Source organism: Theropithecus gelada, chromosome 5 (assembly GCF_003255815.1).
Source record: "Theropithecus gelada isolate Dixy chromosome 5, Tgel_1.0, whole genome shotgun sequence".
In the NCBI taxonomy this organism is placed as follows: Eukaryota; Metazoa; Chordata; class Mammalia; order Primates; family Cercopithecidae; genus Theropithecus; species Theropithecus gelada.
This window is the reverse complement of record NC_037672.1, coordinates 111,041,730-111,056,516: the sequence shown is the minus strand read 5'-3', so window position 1 is coordinate 111,056,516 and position 14,787 is coordinate 111,041,730. Positions and strand designations below refer to the sequence as shown.

Sequence of the window (14,787 nt, the reverse complement as noted above, 5' to 3'; positions counted from 1 at the left end):
GATTCTGAAAATAATTTTTTAGACTTGGTTTTAGTTTAAAAAGTTAATAAATTCATCATCACTACTTTATAGTGATAGACTATTCCTCATTATATTTCTTGTCAGCTTTACCTCTTTGGTAACAACTTGGCGTCTGATCTTAAACTGATTGAATCTTGGGCTTTCGGAGTTACCTCCATGCCTGGGAAGGCAGTGGTAAAATAGGGCACTATATTTATAGTCTCAACCCCTGGGGTTCAGTTTTTACTTTTTACCTACTAACCCAGCCTCTTTAATATATCTGAGTTGGTTTCTTTATCTGTAAAATAGGAATATGTTACCCTCAATGAACTGTAGGAGGGTCAAATGCAGTACACTTTAAAGGAAGACAATTGACAGTTGCTACTTAATTAATGGGTAAGATCTCAGGAATGCCCCAAGCTCTGCCTTCCTTCTACCTACCTGAGAGTATCTTCTAAGGCATGAGCTCTAAAATGCCTCTGAATTACAGCATTGTCACAAAATATCTTTGTTCAAATCTAGATGTTAACGGCAGATAACTCAGATATTTTGCTTGCAATAAATCAGCTCCCAGCATACATAGATCTGTTTCTGCTGAGGAATTTAAAAAGCAACAGAGTGGCCTGAGACTCAGGCAAACACAGATAGATTTTGTGAAGGATACAATCATATTTTTAAAGTATTTTTAAAACATGATAAAGCTATATTTTTGTAAAGATAGGCGGTTTTGGCTACAATGCTGCACTTGGAGCTTGAATACTAGAGGGACAGTGTGGCATACAATAATCAGTAACCAAGGGAAGCAGGACTCAGCATAAGGGACATTTCGTACTTTTTCTTTGCTTACTTCATCGAAAGGCCTCTTCCAGCCTCTTCTGCCTTTGTGTTTATCTCTCCTTGTTTTCCTAGTTTCCTTCCTATTTTCCACTTTTTTTTCTTCATCCCTCCTGTTTACTTCATAGGTAGGATGCAGTATGTGTAGTGGTTAAGAGAACACACCTAGCTTCTCAGTTCCCTTACTGTATGACATGGCTCAAATTATTTAGTCCCTGTGTCTCAGTTTCCTCTTAGAAATGGAGACCATCAAAGTTCTTGCTTCATGGGGCTGCAGAGAGGATTTTTTAAATACAGTAAGTGATAGTTATCATTGTTATTATTATACAAAGTCTTTATTTATAAACGAAGTTTCTAGATAACTGATATATGCCTTATAGTAGACTTAAAAAACAAAGTGTATTATATAACTCAGCATTATTGGTGTGATTAGCGGTAGAATGCCCTCATCTGATGACCTGAATACCAAATTCTCTCTCTCCCTCTCTCTGCTTTCTTTCTTCACTTTTAAATTATTTTCTCTTGTTTTATTTGGTAAAAGGTTATTATGGACCGATTTCACAACTTCTGAATCATATTTTACTCCACCAAAGAATTTAAATAAATTATTCATTTGTTCTTATATCAAAAACATTTTTTCATGTTTCAAATGTGTCACCATAAAAAAATGATAGACAAGTGGGGTGATGGATATGTGAGTTAACTCTATTTAATTATGCCACATCATGTATCTATACATATCAAAACATCGTATTATACCCCATAAATGTATTCAATCATAATTTGTCAATCCAAAAAAATTAAGAATTTTTTGAAAATTTAAAACCTTTTTTTAATAATGTATAAATTTTATTGGTGTTGAAGAATATCAGATCCACTAAAAAGAAACCCGAAAAGCTAAGAGTTTGTACTAAGGATTCTTCTCTGGCTATGCAGAAAAATCAGTGATGAAGCATATACAGGCACACCTCAGAGATATTATGGGTTTAATTTCTGGTCTCACAATAGAACAAATATCAAAATAAAGTGAGTCACACAAATTGTTTGGTTTCCCAGTACATATAGAAGTTATGTTTACACTGTGCTATAGTCTATTAAGTATATGATAGCATTATGTCTAAATGCACATACCTTACATAAAAAATACTTTAAAATAGCCAGGCCCAGTGACTCACGCCTGTAATCCTTGCATATTGGAAGGCCAATGCAGGAGGATCCCTTGAGTCCAAGAGTTTGAGACCACCCTGGGCAACATAGGATGACCCATCTCTATAAAAAGAAAAAAAAAACTATATTGCTAAAATATCATCATCATCATCTGAGCCTTCAGTAGGTTGCAATATTTTTGCTGATGAAGGGTCTTGCCTCAGTGTTGATGGCTGTTGACTTATCAGAATAGTTATTGCTAAAGGTTGGGGAAGCTGGGATAATTTCTGAAAATAAGACAACGACGAAGTTTGCCACATCAGTTAACTCTTCCTTTTGTGAAATATTGCAATACTCACCAAAATGTGACACAGAGACATGAAGTGAACCCAAGTTGTTAGGAAAATGGCACCACAGACTTTCTTAATGCAGGGTTACCATAAACCTTCAGTGTGTAAAAAATGCAATATCTGCAAAGTACAGTAAAAAAAAAAAAAAAAAAAAAAAAACCCACACACAATAAAACAACATATGCCTTTATATCAAAATGCCCAAATCCTGCATGGGCCTCTGCTTTAGTGGATCTGTGGTAAACACAGGAAACTGCATTTTTAATAACCTATGATGTATTATCAGAGTTTGGATTCACTGTTTTAGACTCACAAAACACACTATGTTCAATTGTAATATTACTTTGGTATATTTGAGTTTACGTGGATTGCTGAGTGCATTTCTGTGATACAGTTCATATATCTAACCTTTTAAAATAATGGAATATCTTATAATAGTGAGATTTCATATCTGTGAAATGCGAGAGAACTTATAAGGTAGAAGCTCTAACTTTCTTGTCTAGAAGAGGGAAAAAGGATAGGTAGAGAGTAGTTTCCATCTTTGTTTTCTGAACTATATAACATTTTTTTAGCTGTTAAGCAAATATTAGACGGATACTATGTACATATGTGCACACACGTGCACACACACACAGATATCAAGAATGACTCCTTAGAAACTTATAGCCATAGGGCATCTCATAGATTTTTAACCCCAATTTTACCACCTTTCACCTTGCTGTATTCTATCCTTTCTTCACATAATATTAGGCAAACAGCCAAATTCCTTTGTGATGAGCCATGCCCCAGTTGGAGCATGTATGTGCCACCAATTTCCATTTCTTTAGAGACTGTGTGGACCCTTTGTCTAGAAATGCACTCGGGATCACACAGCTATGAGAATGTCTTAAGTGTTCTACATCACATATTTAGGGGAAATGACTCCCACTAGAACATTATAATGTATTCTTTTGTTACATGTCTTGGTCATTGTTGTGGGATTTGGAATTGTTTTACCATTTTATTATATATCACCTTATTCATGTGACATGAAAGTGACATTAATTCACTTTATTTGTAAGATGATGTACCCTTACTCATCGCCATTGTAATAACCACCACAGTGATGGACACACTATTTGGTTGCTTTTAGGTTGTGGCTTTTCCTGAGGGAAACTCTTTTTCAACCATTTATTAGCACTGTCTCTTGCCAATTAAATGGTGACTTATTTTCTAGAGTAGACACTGGGTTGAGTGGTAAAAAAATGACACTACTCAGAAAACAAAAGAAATGCAAAACAAGCCATTTAGCAGAATGGCAGCTAGCCTTCTATACGAATCAAGCTCTGAACCCTCATTACAGCAGAGCAGAGTGAAGCAGGGCATTAGTATAATGACTAAAACAAGCCTGTACATTATTTTTATTAGAATCATGCAATTATCTGCACACAGGAAATCTCGAATACCAGTATTACCTTGCTTTTGTGATCTCACACAGGGTGTGGTCTGACCTGTACTCTCTCTTTGGAAGCAAATAGTCCATTACTGGAAAGCAAATAATAAACATTAATGAAGCAAGAACATAGCCTTGTGTTCTGCCATTAACAGCAGTAAATTGATTTTTATGACTTAATTGTATGTATAACTGCTTCCATAAATTCCTAATGGGATGAGGAAATGTTTGTAGATGTCACTGGATCACAAATTTCTAACAGAGCTTGTTCTACAATTTGGCCTAAAAATAAATAAATAAATGCAAGCCTATAACATGGGTCTCTCCCCCACCCTATGTACATATGTGTTGTCTTGCTACTTTTCTACCTTACTTATGTATTAGTCTCAACAGTTATGAGTGATAATAAATTAGTGACTGTAACAGAATGTACCTTGACTTTGGACAAACCTTAGGAATTTTATGGAATATGTTTCTCCTTTTCTTGTGTGGTGAATTTACATTCAGCAATGATGTGTTTTCTGGGGTTTAACCTTTTCATATTTCAGCTGGGGTAAGTCATTATCAGGTACTGTAATCATTTTGAAATCCCAAGCCTACTGGATATTCTGTTACTATTACCAGTTCTGAGACTACCTTACACTTGGCCAATCACAGATAGGCCTCCAAATTAGAGGCCTTCTGCCTTCATCCATTATGACCCACATCTCCAACAGTCTTCAGTTCATGGAGCCTTACTCCCAATCATAGTCCTTACCAATATTCTCTTACTCTGAACTTATACACTGTCTTAAATTTCTCTACATTTACTATGTCTGGTTTCCCTAACTTGGTGTTTTTCCAAATGTGAGCCACAAACCACATGGTTCAGAGTGACCTAAAGTGCAGCCTCCCGAGATCTACCTCGGGATCATTGAATCAGATTCTCTGGGGTCACAGGATCCAGCAAATCTCACTTCTGGTTATATATCCAAAAGAGTTGAAAACAGCACCTTGAAGAAATATTTGTACACCTATAATCATAGTAACACTATTCACAACAGCCAAGAGGTGGAAGCAACCCAAATGTCCATTGACGGATAAATAGCTTCAACAAAATGTGGTTTATACGTATAATTGTATATTATACAGCCTTAAAAAAGAAAGAAATTCTGTCACATGCTACAACATGGATGAACCCCAAGGACATTATGCTAAGCAAAATAAGTCACTTACAGAAGCACAGATACTATATGATTCCACTCATATGAAATATTAAAACAGTCACATTCGTAGAAACAGAAAATAGAAGGGTGATTACCAAGAATTAGAGAGAAAGGGGAAATTAGTGTTTCATGTATATAGAGTTTCAGTGTTGAAAAATGAAAACAAACTGGAGATCTGTTTCATGACAGTGTAAATGTACTTAGTACTACAAAACTGTTCACTTAAAACTTGTACATCTGGCTGGGCATGGTGGCTGATGCCTATAATCCTAGCAATTTGGGAGGCCAAGGTGGGAGAATCACTAGAGCCCAGGAGTTTGAGACCAGCTTAGGTAACATATAGTGTGACCCTACCTCTAAAAAACAGAAAAAATTAGCCTGACATGGTAGCGCACACCTGTAGTCCTAGCTACTCTGCTCGAGAAGCTAAGCTGGGGAAGATCCCTTGAGCTAGGGAAGTTGAGGCTGCAGTGAGCCATGATCATGCCACTGCAATTCAGCCTGGGTGAAAAAGAATGAGACCTTATCTTTAAAAAACAAAACAAACAAAAAAAAATCTATGTCATGTAGTATTTATTTATGTATTTATTTATTGAGACAGGGTCTGGCTGTATTGCCCAAGCTGGAGTGCAGTGGCACAATCTTAGCTCACTGCAACCTCCACCTCCCACGTACAAGTTATCCTCCTGCCTTAGCCTCCCCTGTAGTGGGTACTACAGGTGCACACCACCACACCCAGCTGATTTTTTACTTTTTGTAGAGACAGGATTTTGCCATGTTGCCCAGGCTGGTCTCAAACTCCTGAGCTCAAGCAGTCTGCCCACTTTGGCCTCCCAAAGTGCTGGGATTGCAAGTGTGCGGGACCTTTTTTTAATGTACAATTTAAAGTCACTGCGTGGGGCCTTTTTTAATGTACAATTTAATGTCATGTGTTTAAATTTAATGTTAGGTATTTTTTAGCATAATTTTTAAAAAACAGATTCACTGAGGTGAGGCTCAGGAATTTGCATTTTAACAAGCTTGCCAGGTGATGCTGATGCCACATCAAAGCTAAGCAACACTACCATAGCTAATTACAGATTCCTTTAGGAGAGCAGTTTTTAGGTTTATTACAGGATATGTCAGAGGTTGCAAACAGGTGAAGTCTTAGTTCAAGCTGCTATAACAAAGTCACATAGACTGGGTGGCTTACAAACAACGAAGTTTCTTTCTCATAGTTCTGGAAGCTGAAAGTCTGTGATCAGGGTGCGACCATAGTCAGGTCAGGTTTTGGTGAGGGCGCTCTTGACGGTTACAGACTGCCAGCTTTTTGTTGTATCCTCATATGGTAGTAAGAGCTAGCTAGCTAGCTGCCCTCTTCTTAAAAGGGTACTGTACCTGTTCATAAGGGACCCATCCTCATGAACTAATTATCTCCCAAAGGCCCCACCACACCAAATACCATCACATTGGGATTTGGATGTCAGCATATGAATTTTGAAAGCCATACAAACATTCTATCCATTGCAGGCGGTCTGCTGTCTTAGTCAGACTTGTGGACATTTTATTCTTAGGAGTGTTGACATTAATTATTTATCTTTATAATTTATTAGCAAGTAATTTCTATAAAAACTATCAGTTTCTAGCTTCTCTAAAAAAATCAAAAGAACACGTGATGCAATGCTTTTGCTCTTATATAGTAGTTGTACCTGTCAGACACGTGAACACAGCTGCTCCCCTGGTGACCACCCCACCCCACACACAGTACAGGTGCAGGCCTTCATCCCGGCCTGCTGCCAGAAGTCCTGTCAGTTTGCCACTCCTACTACATGGCATAGATAGTTTCCATCCTGTTAAACGTGCCTTCCTATCTTGCTGGCATTGACCTTCTAGCTCTTTGTTCTACCCTTCATTGGCCATTTAGGTCACAGAGTGTTAGTTGAGCACTTTCTCTACTTGAAATGTATGATGATTTTCTATTAATCGTATTATAACAAGGTAAGATAGAGCCATACTTAACACTCATGTAATTAATTGTGTATTTCCAAACTCCACGTGCATTTTGCTTCTAAGTTTATAATGTACCCCTTTATTTACTTAGAATATTCAGTAACTGTCTTAATTAGATTTTTCCATTAACTTCCCCACTACCTTCTCAGAGTTGTCCAACATTCCTTCTTCATCTCTCCTTTTGTAAGAACAGCATTTAGAATGTTTAATTATTAACAAAATTATAAGTTTAGCAACTTTTTTAACTTTAACTTTTATTAAAATCAATTTAGAATGTTCTTGATAATGTAGTCTTTCTACCTGATCGTAATCAATACTTCTCAAAAGTCTTATTAACCAGACATCTCTAGCATCTCCCAAGCATAAATATATACATAAGATAATGAAAACTAGTTTTAACATCTATCTTTATATGGAACCAACTCTATCAAAAATAGTTTTAACTGTTTGTCATGGAAAATGTGAAACATAAAATGGAGAGAATACTATAATAAACTGATAACTATTTCATCTATTTCCTCCCTTTCATTTCCCACTCCAATATTATCTTAACCAAATTTGAACATTGTATCAATACATCTATAAATAATTTAAAGTATATCTCTAAAAGAAAAGGACTCTAGGCCAGGCACTGTAGCTCAAGCCTGTAATTCCAGCACTTTGGAAGGCCGAGGTGGGCGGATCACGAGGTCAGAAAATCAAGACCATCCTGGCTAACACGGTGAAACCCTGTCTCTACTAAAAATACAAAAAAAATTAGCCAGGTGTGGTGGCAGGCGCCTGTAGTCCCAGCTACTCAGAAGGCTGAGGCAGGAGAATGGCATGAACCTGGGAGATGTAGCTTGCAATGAGCTGAGATCGCGCCATTGCACTCAAGCCTGGGCGACAGAACAAGACTCTATCTCAAAAAAAAAGAAAAGAAAAGGACTCTAAATATGACAGTAATATTAGTTTTAAAATTTTAATAATTATTGCTTAATAGCATCAAAATATCTAGTCATTTTCCTATTTATCCTCTTATGTCATAATCTCGTTTGGTCTCTTAGATCTCTTAGTTGTTTTTAATTTGTAAGTTTTGCTCCATTCTCTCTCCTCTCTCCTTATTTCTTGATGTATTTTTTCAAAGAAACCTGTAGCTCCAAGACAGCACATGTAAGTACTCAATCTTGGTCTCTAGATACTATTTACCATTAAAAGGAACCAGAACTTTTTGTAGTAGCAGCTGATTTCAAGTTTAGAACAGGAAAAAAGCAAGATGATCCAGGAGCATCTTGTCATACCACAAAGAAAAACTATTAAGGACCACAGAGTTTGTATTAACAGATGCAGGAGCCACCTTGAGGCTGGCACTAGCCAAAGATGGGGCAATTGAGAATCAATGAGAAAAATAACAGTACTAGATTGAAATACATCAAATAAGTTTAAATCAAGGAGTTGATAATGATAATCAAAATTCAACAGAAGTCCTAACCTTTGGGGATGTTGGGGACCCAATGCATTATTTTAAAAACTGGCTAGTAAAGAGGAAAATAAATAAATAATTGGCCTATCTTTCCCATATGAACTGTATCTTAGACCAATCAAGTGGAAAAGGAGTAAGATTTTCTTAGTCTAAAGAAAGCGTGATATAATTAGAGTATCATCATTTTATTTGTTTGTTTGTGAGTCTCACTCTGTTACCCAGGCTGGAATGCAGTGATGTGATCATGGTTCACTGCAGCCTCCAATTCCTGGGCTCAAATGATCCTCCTGCCTCAGCCTCCCAAGTAGCTGGGACTGGCTGTGCATTCCACCACACCTGGCTAAGTTTTTCTATTTTGGGGAGAGACAAGGTCTTCCTATGTTGGCTAGGCTAGTCTTGAACTCCTTAGCTCAAGTGATAATCCTACATCAGCCTCCCAAAGTGCTGGGATTACAGGTGTGAGCCACCATGGCTTGCCATCATTATTTTGCAGCCCCAGTAAAATTATGTAGGCAGTAATCATCAAAGGCTGCTAATGTCATGAGAGACACCCAACATTTGAAGGCACATCATCACCCCTGAAGTGTTCTTGCAAAAAAGAAAAAAAAAGACTTCTTCATTGACTTTTAATGATTTTAGTACTTCAGGTATATGGGCAGAGAAAAAGAGCTAGTGATTTTTTCCTTTTTTTTTTTCTCTGACATAGAAAAAAGGTAAAATATTAGGTTTATTTTTAAAAAAGGGAAATTAGGCTTACTCATGAGGCAAGAACTCTCAATTAGAACACCAAACACTTTTATTTTATTTTATTTTATTGTTATTTTTGAGACTGAGTCACAAGACTCTATCACCCAGACTGGTGGAATTCAGTGGCACAACCTTGGCTCACTGCAACCTCCGCCTCCTGAGTTCAAGTGATTCTCCTTCCTCAGCCTCCCGAGTAACAAAGACTAAAGGCATGTGCCACCATGCCCAGTTAATTTTTTTGTATTTTTCGTAGAGATAGGGTTTCACCATGTTGGCCAGGCTGATCTTGAATGCCTGACCTCAGGTGATCCGCCCATTTTGGCCTCCCAAAGTGCTTGGATAAGAGGTGTGAGCCACCATGCCTGGCCTAGAGCAACAAACACTTTTAAAATAAGCATTTGTTTAGTGGACCTAGCTGAAGGAAAAAGTAGCTGCAAGGAACATGTAAGATAGGACCAAATGGACATCTTTGCTAGTAAGTCAAGGTCTCTCAGTTAGACAACACAAAGTTTTAAATTTTATATTACCATTCCTACTGAAGTTCATAGATAAAGAAAAAGTGGCTGCAGGGAATGTTTAGAGCATCATTATGTCTGTCCTGCTTGTGTTTGAAACAGTTACTTAACCTCTCAGCCTGTTTCTTCATCTGTAATATAATGCAGATAACAACAATATCTACCTCATAGCATTATACAAGGATTAAATGAAGTAATGCACTAAAGCACACAAAACTCTGAATAAATGTTATCTATAATAAAATGTATTAATATTACATTATCCTTATGCCATGAGTCTCACACTTGTTCTATACATTCAGAAAATAGAACTACAAAAGAGCATAAATCAGAAAGGTTTTAGATGCTCGTTTAATAATCAAGTTGAAGTAAACTTACAAAACAGTGTTTATTTAAATAGGCATTGACAATTTCACATCAGGCTACTCAATAGTACCTATAATATGTTTTTTTTTTTAAGTCTTTGGGCCTAAAAGTGTTTTTTTAAATCTTCACATTTATGCTATTATTTTATTTAAAGTACATGTTTTTGTAGACACTCCTCCATCAAACAACTGAATTGTGGGCATCTATTACATATTGGCTGCTTTTCTCAAGGGATGAGCCCTCTGTGAGCTTCCTCTTCCCAGAGAAGCACCACATCAACTGTCAAGTGCAGACATAATTCATAAGGACAAACAGCCTATGTTGAAAATGCTAAATGTCTCAGTTGTGCGACTGATTTATAATTTTATAACAGCCTAACTCCAGATGTGTGTTAGGAAAATGTTCATATTCAATGGAAACTATCACTATTACAAAGCAAATTTTCTCCTTAACCTCCTGGAATCTTATATAGCTGAGGGCTAAAACTACTCAGGTACAGCTTTTTTTCTGCTTGCATCCTGAGAACACCAACACTCATCATCATCATTACTATCATCATTTCCATTAGATGCATGGAAAAATTATTTTTATGTCGTGAAGGTGGGGTACCAATATACTGTGATTTTCTTCATGGTCTTTTTTTTTTTTTTTTTCCTTAAGTATGTTGCTTAAAATTTTTTACCCTTGTATTGATTCACATGACTTGAAAAATCTTCTTATGAACTGTATCTTCCTGAAGCAGGGTCTAAAATTCTAAGATGATTAAACCATTGCTTAAAAACCATTTCAGCTGCAACAGTGTCTATTTATAAAGATGTCCAGACTGGTGGACAGGAGCAGAGATAGATCTCCTAGGTACAGAGACCAAGAGAGACCACCTTGGATAAGGGAAAAAATAAGTCTCAGAGTACACCTGGCAAAGTGTCACCTGTCTTACTTTTCTTTCTCAGGTTTCCCAGGCTTAAGGAAACATAGCAAGAAAAAAGCAAACAGGAGAGGTCAGAGGAATGACTGCCTTCCTCCAGGATAATGAACTAGGAAAAAAAAACCAAAGGCATTAAGCAGGGCAATAAAATATGTGAAAAGTGGCAGTAGGGATATTTGATGACAGAGAAGACCATTGTATCAAAACGATCTCAGACATTTAGACTGCAGATATCATATCAGGGAAATTTTAAAACTGTGAATACAGACTTTTTTTAATTTTAAAAGTTAAACTAGATGTTCATTAATTTATAAGTACAAGTTTGTGAAAAATTTTAGCAAATTTTATTATAGCCATGTGTTTATTACTTTGAATTTTCTGTGGCATTTTGCCCTTCTCTTCCTTTTTCCTCTCCCATAATGTATATTCTTCTGTAGTCTTGTTGGTTAAGTTGTTTGACTGAGAAGCCTTGAAGTTTTTGAAGACTAAGACTACTGAAGAGAAAAGGGTTTTGTCTCTATGTGGTACCCACATTTGCAGGGACTCTGGTTATTTAGAATGTGAGTTTATAACCAGGACACCATCACTCAACAAAATGTCCCAATTACCATCAAAACAAGCATGAGGAAATAAATAACATGCTTAGTTTTTGAACTTCAACCTCACAGTGACTAAAATCATAGTCTCTATATAGGTAAGAATGCAGGAAGACTCTATATAAACAAGAGTTCAGGGAGGCCAAAGAATGTCGCCCTAAATGACAGATATGTTTTATCTTTAGAGTTTCCCTTCCATGCCTCTTTAGAATTCTTTGGAGCATGCATTGACTGACACATTGTCAGAGTTCTGGAGCATAGGAGGAGAAGCATTCACCTTCCAGAGACTGCTCTAGAATAGACCATAACACGTCTCTCTGAAGTTTTCCTACAATCCAGTTTTCTCTGTTTTAACAACTACAGCTTAATATCATTGTGGATCAGCCACATTTAATTTATTGTTGTCTATATGACTTAAATAATGTTAATACTGTAATCTCTCCAGGTGTCATTCTCTATATTCTACTTGTGGGGTATCCACCCTTCTGGGATGAAGACCAACACAGACTCTATCAGCAGATCAAGGCTGGAGCTTATGATGTATGTAATAACTATTTATATCACTTTAGATGAAGGTTTGTTTTTTGCTTGCTGATCAAGAGCCAGATCTTTTCATTTTTCTTTTAACTATAATTTTTACCACTTTCTCTTATTATTTCCCTCTTTCTTAAGGAAAGGGAAAAAGAAATGCAGCATATGTGTTCAGCTTATGTTTCCTTTTAACTCACTCTCTCCTAAGATTAAAAGAAAAGTCATGTGAAGTCTCTGAGGAAGAACTTTGTCAAAATGTTTGGATCTTAGTGCATTTTAAAAACATAAAAATTAAAATATTTCTGCTATAAAAATGATTATTGCCCATTCAGTTGAATTATATTCTCAAATACCTATCACATAATTTTACATTATATACCAACAATATTTTGCAGTGATCACATATCAAATAGAACATTATTCCACTATACCAGTTTCTGGGTTTTGTTTTTTGTTTTTGTATTGTTTACCTAATGGGATACTATGCAAGCTTTCATTTGAAGAATGAGTTTCACAATTGAAAAATTTGAAAATCATAATTCTAATATATTTAATTTTTAATTAGAATATTTGAAAATATATATATATATACACATTCATAAATTAAGTTCAGAATCTGAAGAGGAAGTCTTTATCTACTTTCTCTTTATGGCTTAACTTTGTGTTTATGATATAATTTGCTCTCCTTTGATATGTATTCTTATAAATATGATTTACCACTTTCTCTGGTTTCCTCTCATACAGCCCTAGGGAAATCCATGTGCAGGATCTGGGCATGCTTTCCATGTGTTATTAAGTGGAGTAACTATGGAGTAGCAATATTGGGTTCACCTTTTGTGCACAAGTTGAAAGCTTTATGTGAAAGTGAGAGTAGAAAATATAAAATGTCTGTATTGTATTCTATCATGTCTCATGAACACTTCAGTGCATTTCTGATAAAATTTTCTATTTAGATGGATGTGTGTTTCAGTTAGCAAGAATTTAAAATGTATATTCTTTGAATTTCGAAGCATTCCATTATCCCTAGACTAGTAATTGAAACAAATTATTATTTACATGGCAACAGCTAGCACATTCACCATCTTTACAGACTAGAACCAGCCCCTCTCTGGGCAGACGTAGCCCTGAAAATGCACTGCTTGGTATAGCAGAGGAGTGCTTTCATGAAAATTAGAAAACTGAGGAAAAGGTTCACCTTTCTTCATGCTGAACCTACCCCTCATTTGCTATCAAAAGACCTGTACAACATTTAAGAAATAGCCTTGCATGTTTCTTTAGTAGCTCCTAATAGTTAGCAAGCTTTCACAACTGCCAAAGATAAGCTTCAGGAATTAAAAAATGACAATTGTTAAGCTGGCAAGAAATTACAGGTATTAGAGTCAATATCATTTTTCTCATGCTTTATTTTGCCAATGAGTCACAAGTTCCCCATTTTAAAACTACCAAAAATAGACTAATTCCATTGACACAGTGACAATGGCTTTATTTTTCAAGATTGTCTATACAAATTCATGAATTGGGAAAATAACTTGATATTCTATCATTTTGCAACTAATGTAGTATAAATTTCCCTTAATCATTGAAGGACAGTATTTCTACTAAATATGCTAATGATATAAAAGTAAGTTATTATCAGTACAAAAAAATAACATAAAGAGAGGAGAAGTAGCTTTCTTATATAGTCTTATTGTAAAAAAGTATTAATAATGGGAAGTTATAAGATTTGATTACTTTCATATACTTTGGTGAAATTTGTAATTGGGCAGATTAAACTTCTTGAAGGGTTAAAATGAAATCTTGCTGAAGCTCCTATAGCCTCAGATTCTTCTCACTACAGCACTCCAAGTAGCCATGATTAATAGGTCAGTTTTGGCACAGGAATTGAAGCTGTTTTATTACCTCTGCTATTACTGCTTATAAGTTGTGAAAGTATATAATACCTCATTTTGAACCTTGGCATAATATTACGATGGCATTGGTACATGTAGCAACCTCTTCGCTTTTATTAAGTTTTGCAAATAATTATGAGAAAGATTGTATAAAATTTCATTTTCAGATCAAAGCAGAGATACTTTGAGAAGAATAGAAGATTCTTAAGTTCTTTTTTTCTGAATTTTAAAATGTATTTACCATATGTGATATGCAGCTCAGTATATATGTTGGTCCCTTATCAGATACTCTTTAATATATATAGTTGTCTACATAGAGGGGGAGAATAGATCTAAATGGTTTTATTTATTTTAGATACAATTTAACTTATATAAAAAGTAAATTTATGAAGAAATTCACTACTTGAGGAAATGATTCATATAGTTGACTCTTCCCTGTTTGATTGAGTGTGTCTATTTTTTAAACTTTTTATAAATTTATATTTTTGAAGTTTCCATCACCGGAATGGGACACGGTAACCCCTGAAGCCAAAGACCTCATCAATAAAATGCTTACTATCAACCCTGCCAAACGTATCACAGCCTCAGAGGCACTGAAGCACCCATGGATCTGTGTAAGTAAAACTTCTCAAAAACTTCAAGAGCTAAAATGAAAAATAAGCTGTCCTTTAATATATTGTTTATGGATTTAAAAAAACTTTGCAAAAAAAAGATGAAATTCAGAATGAATGAATTTTTGACTCAAGGTGTTTAAGAAAATGAATTTTATGATGGTGAAGAAATGCAATTTTCAGTAGCAA

At 35.7% G+C, this 14,787-nt stretch overlaps 1 protein-coding gene across 30 annotated transcripts in view; it reads left to right on the top strand.

Annotated features, from left to right (window-relative positions):
* Positions 1 to 14,787, top strand: part of CAMK2D (calcium/calmodulin dependent protein kinase II delta) — a 305,686-nt gene that overhangs the window by 233,276 nt on the left and 57,623 nt on the right. For all 30 annotated transcript variants that reach the window (XM_025384885.1, XM_025384876.1, XM_025384874.1 and 27 more), the window contains 2 exons: positions 12,013 to 12,107; positions 14,479 to 14,601. In XM_025384885.1, coding sequence (XP_025240670.1) covers positions 12,013 to 12,107; positions 14,479 to 14,601 — 218 coding nt within the window. The remainder of the gene's footprint in view (positions 1 to 12,012; positions 12,108 to 14,478; positions 14,602 to 14,787) is intronic.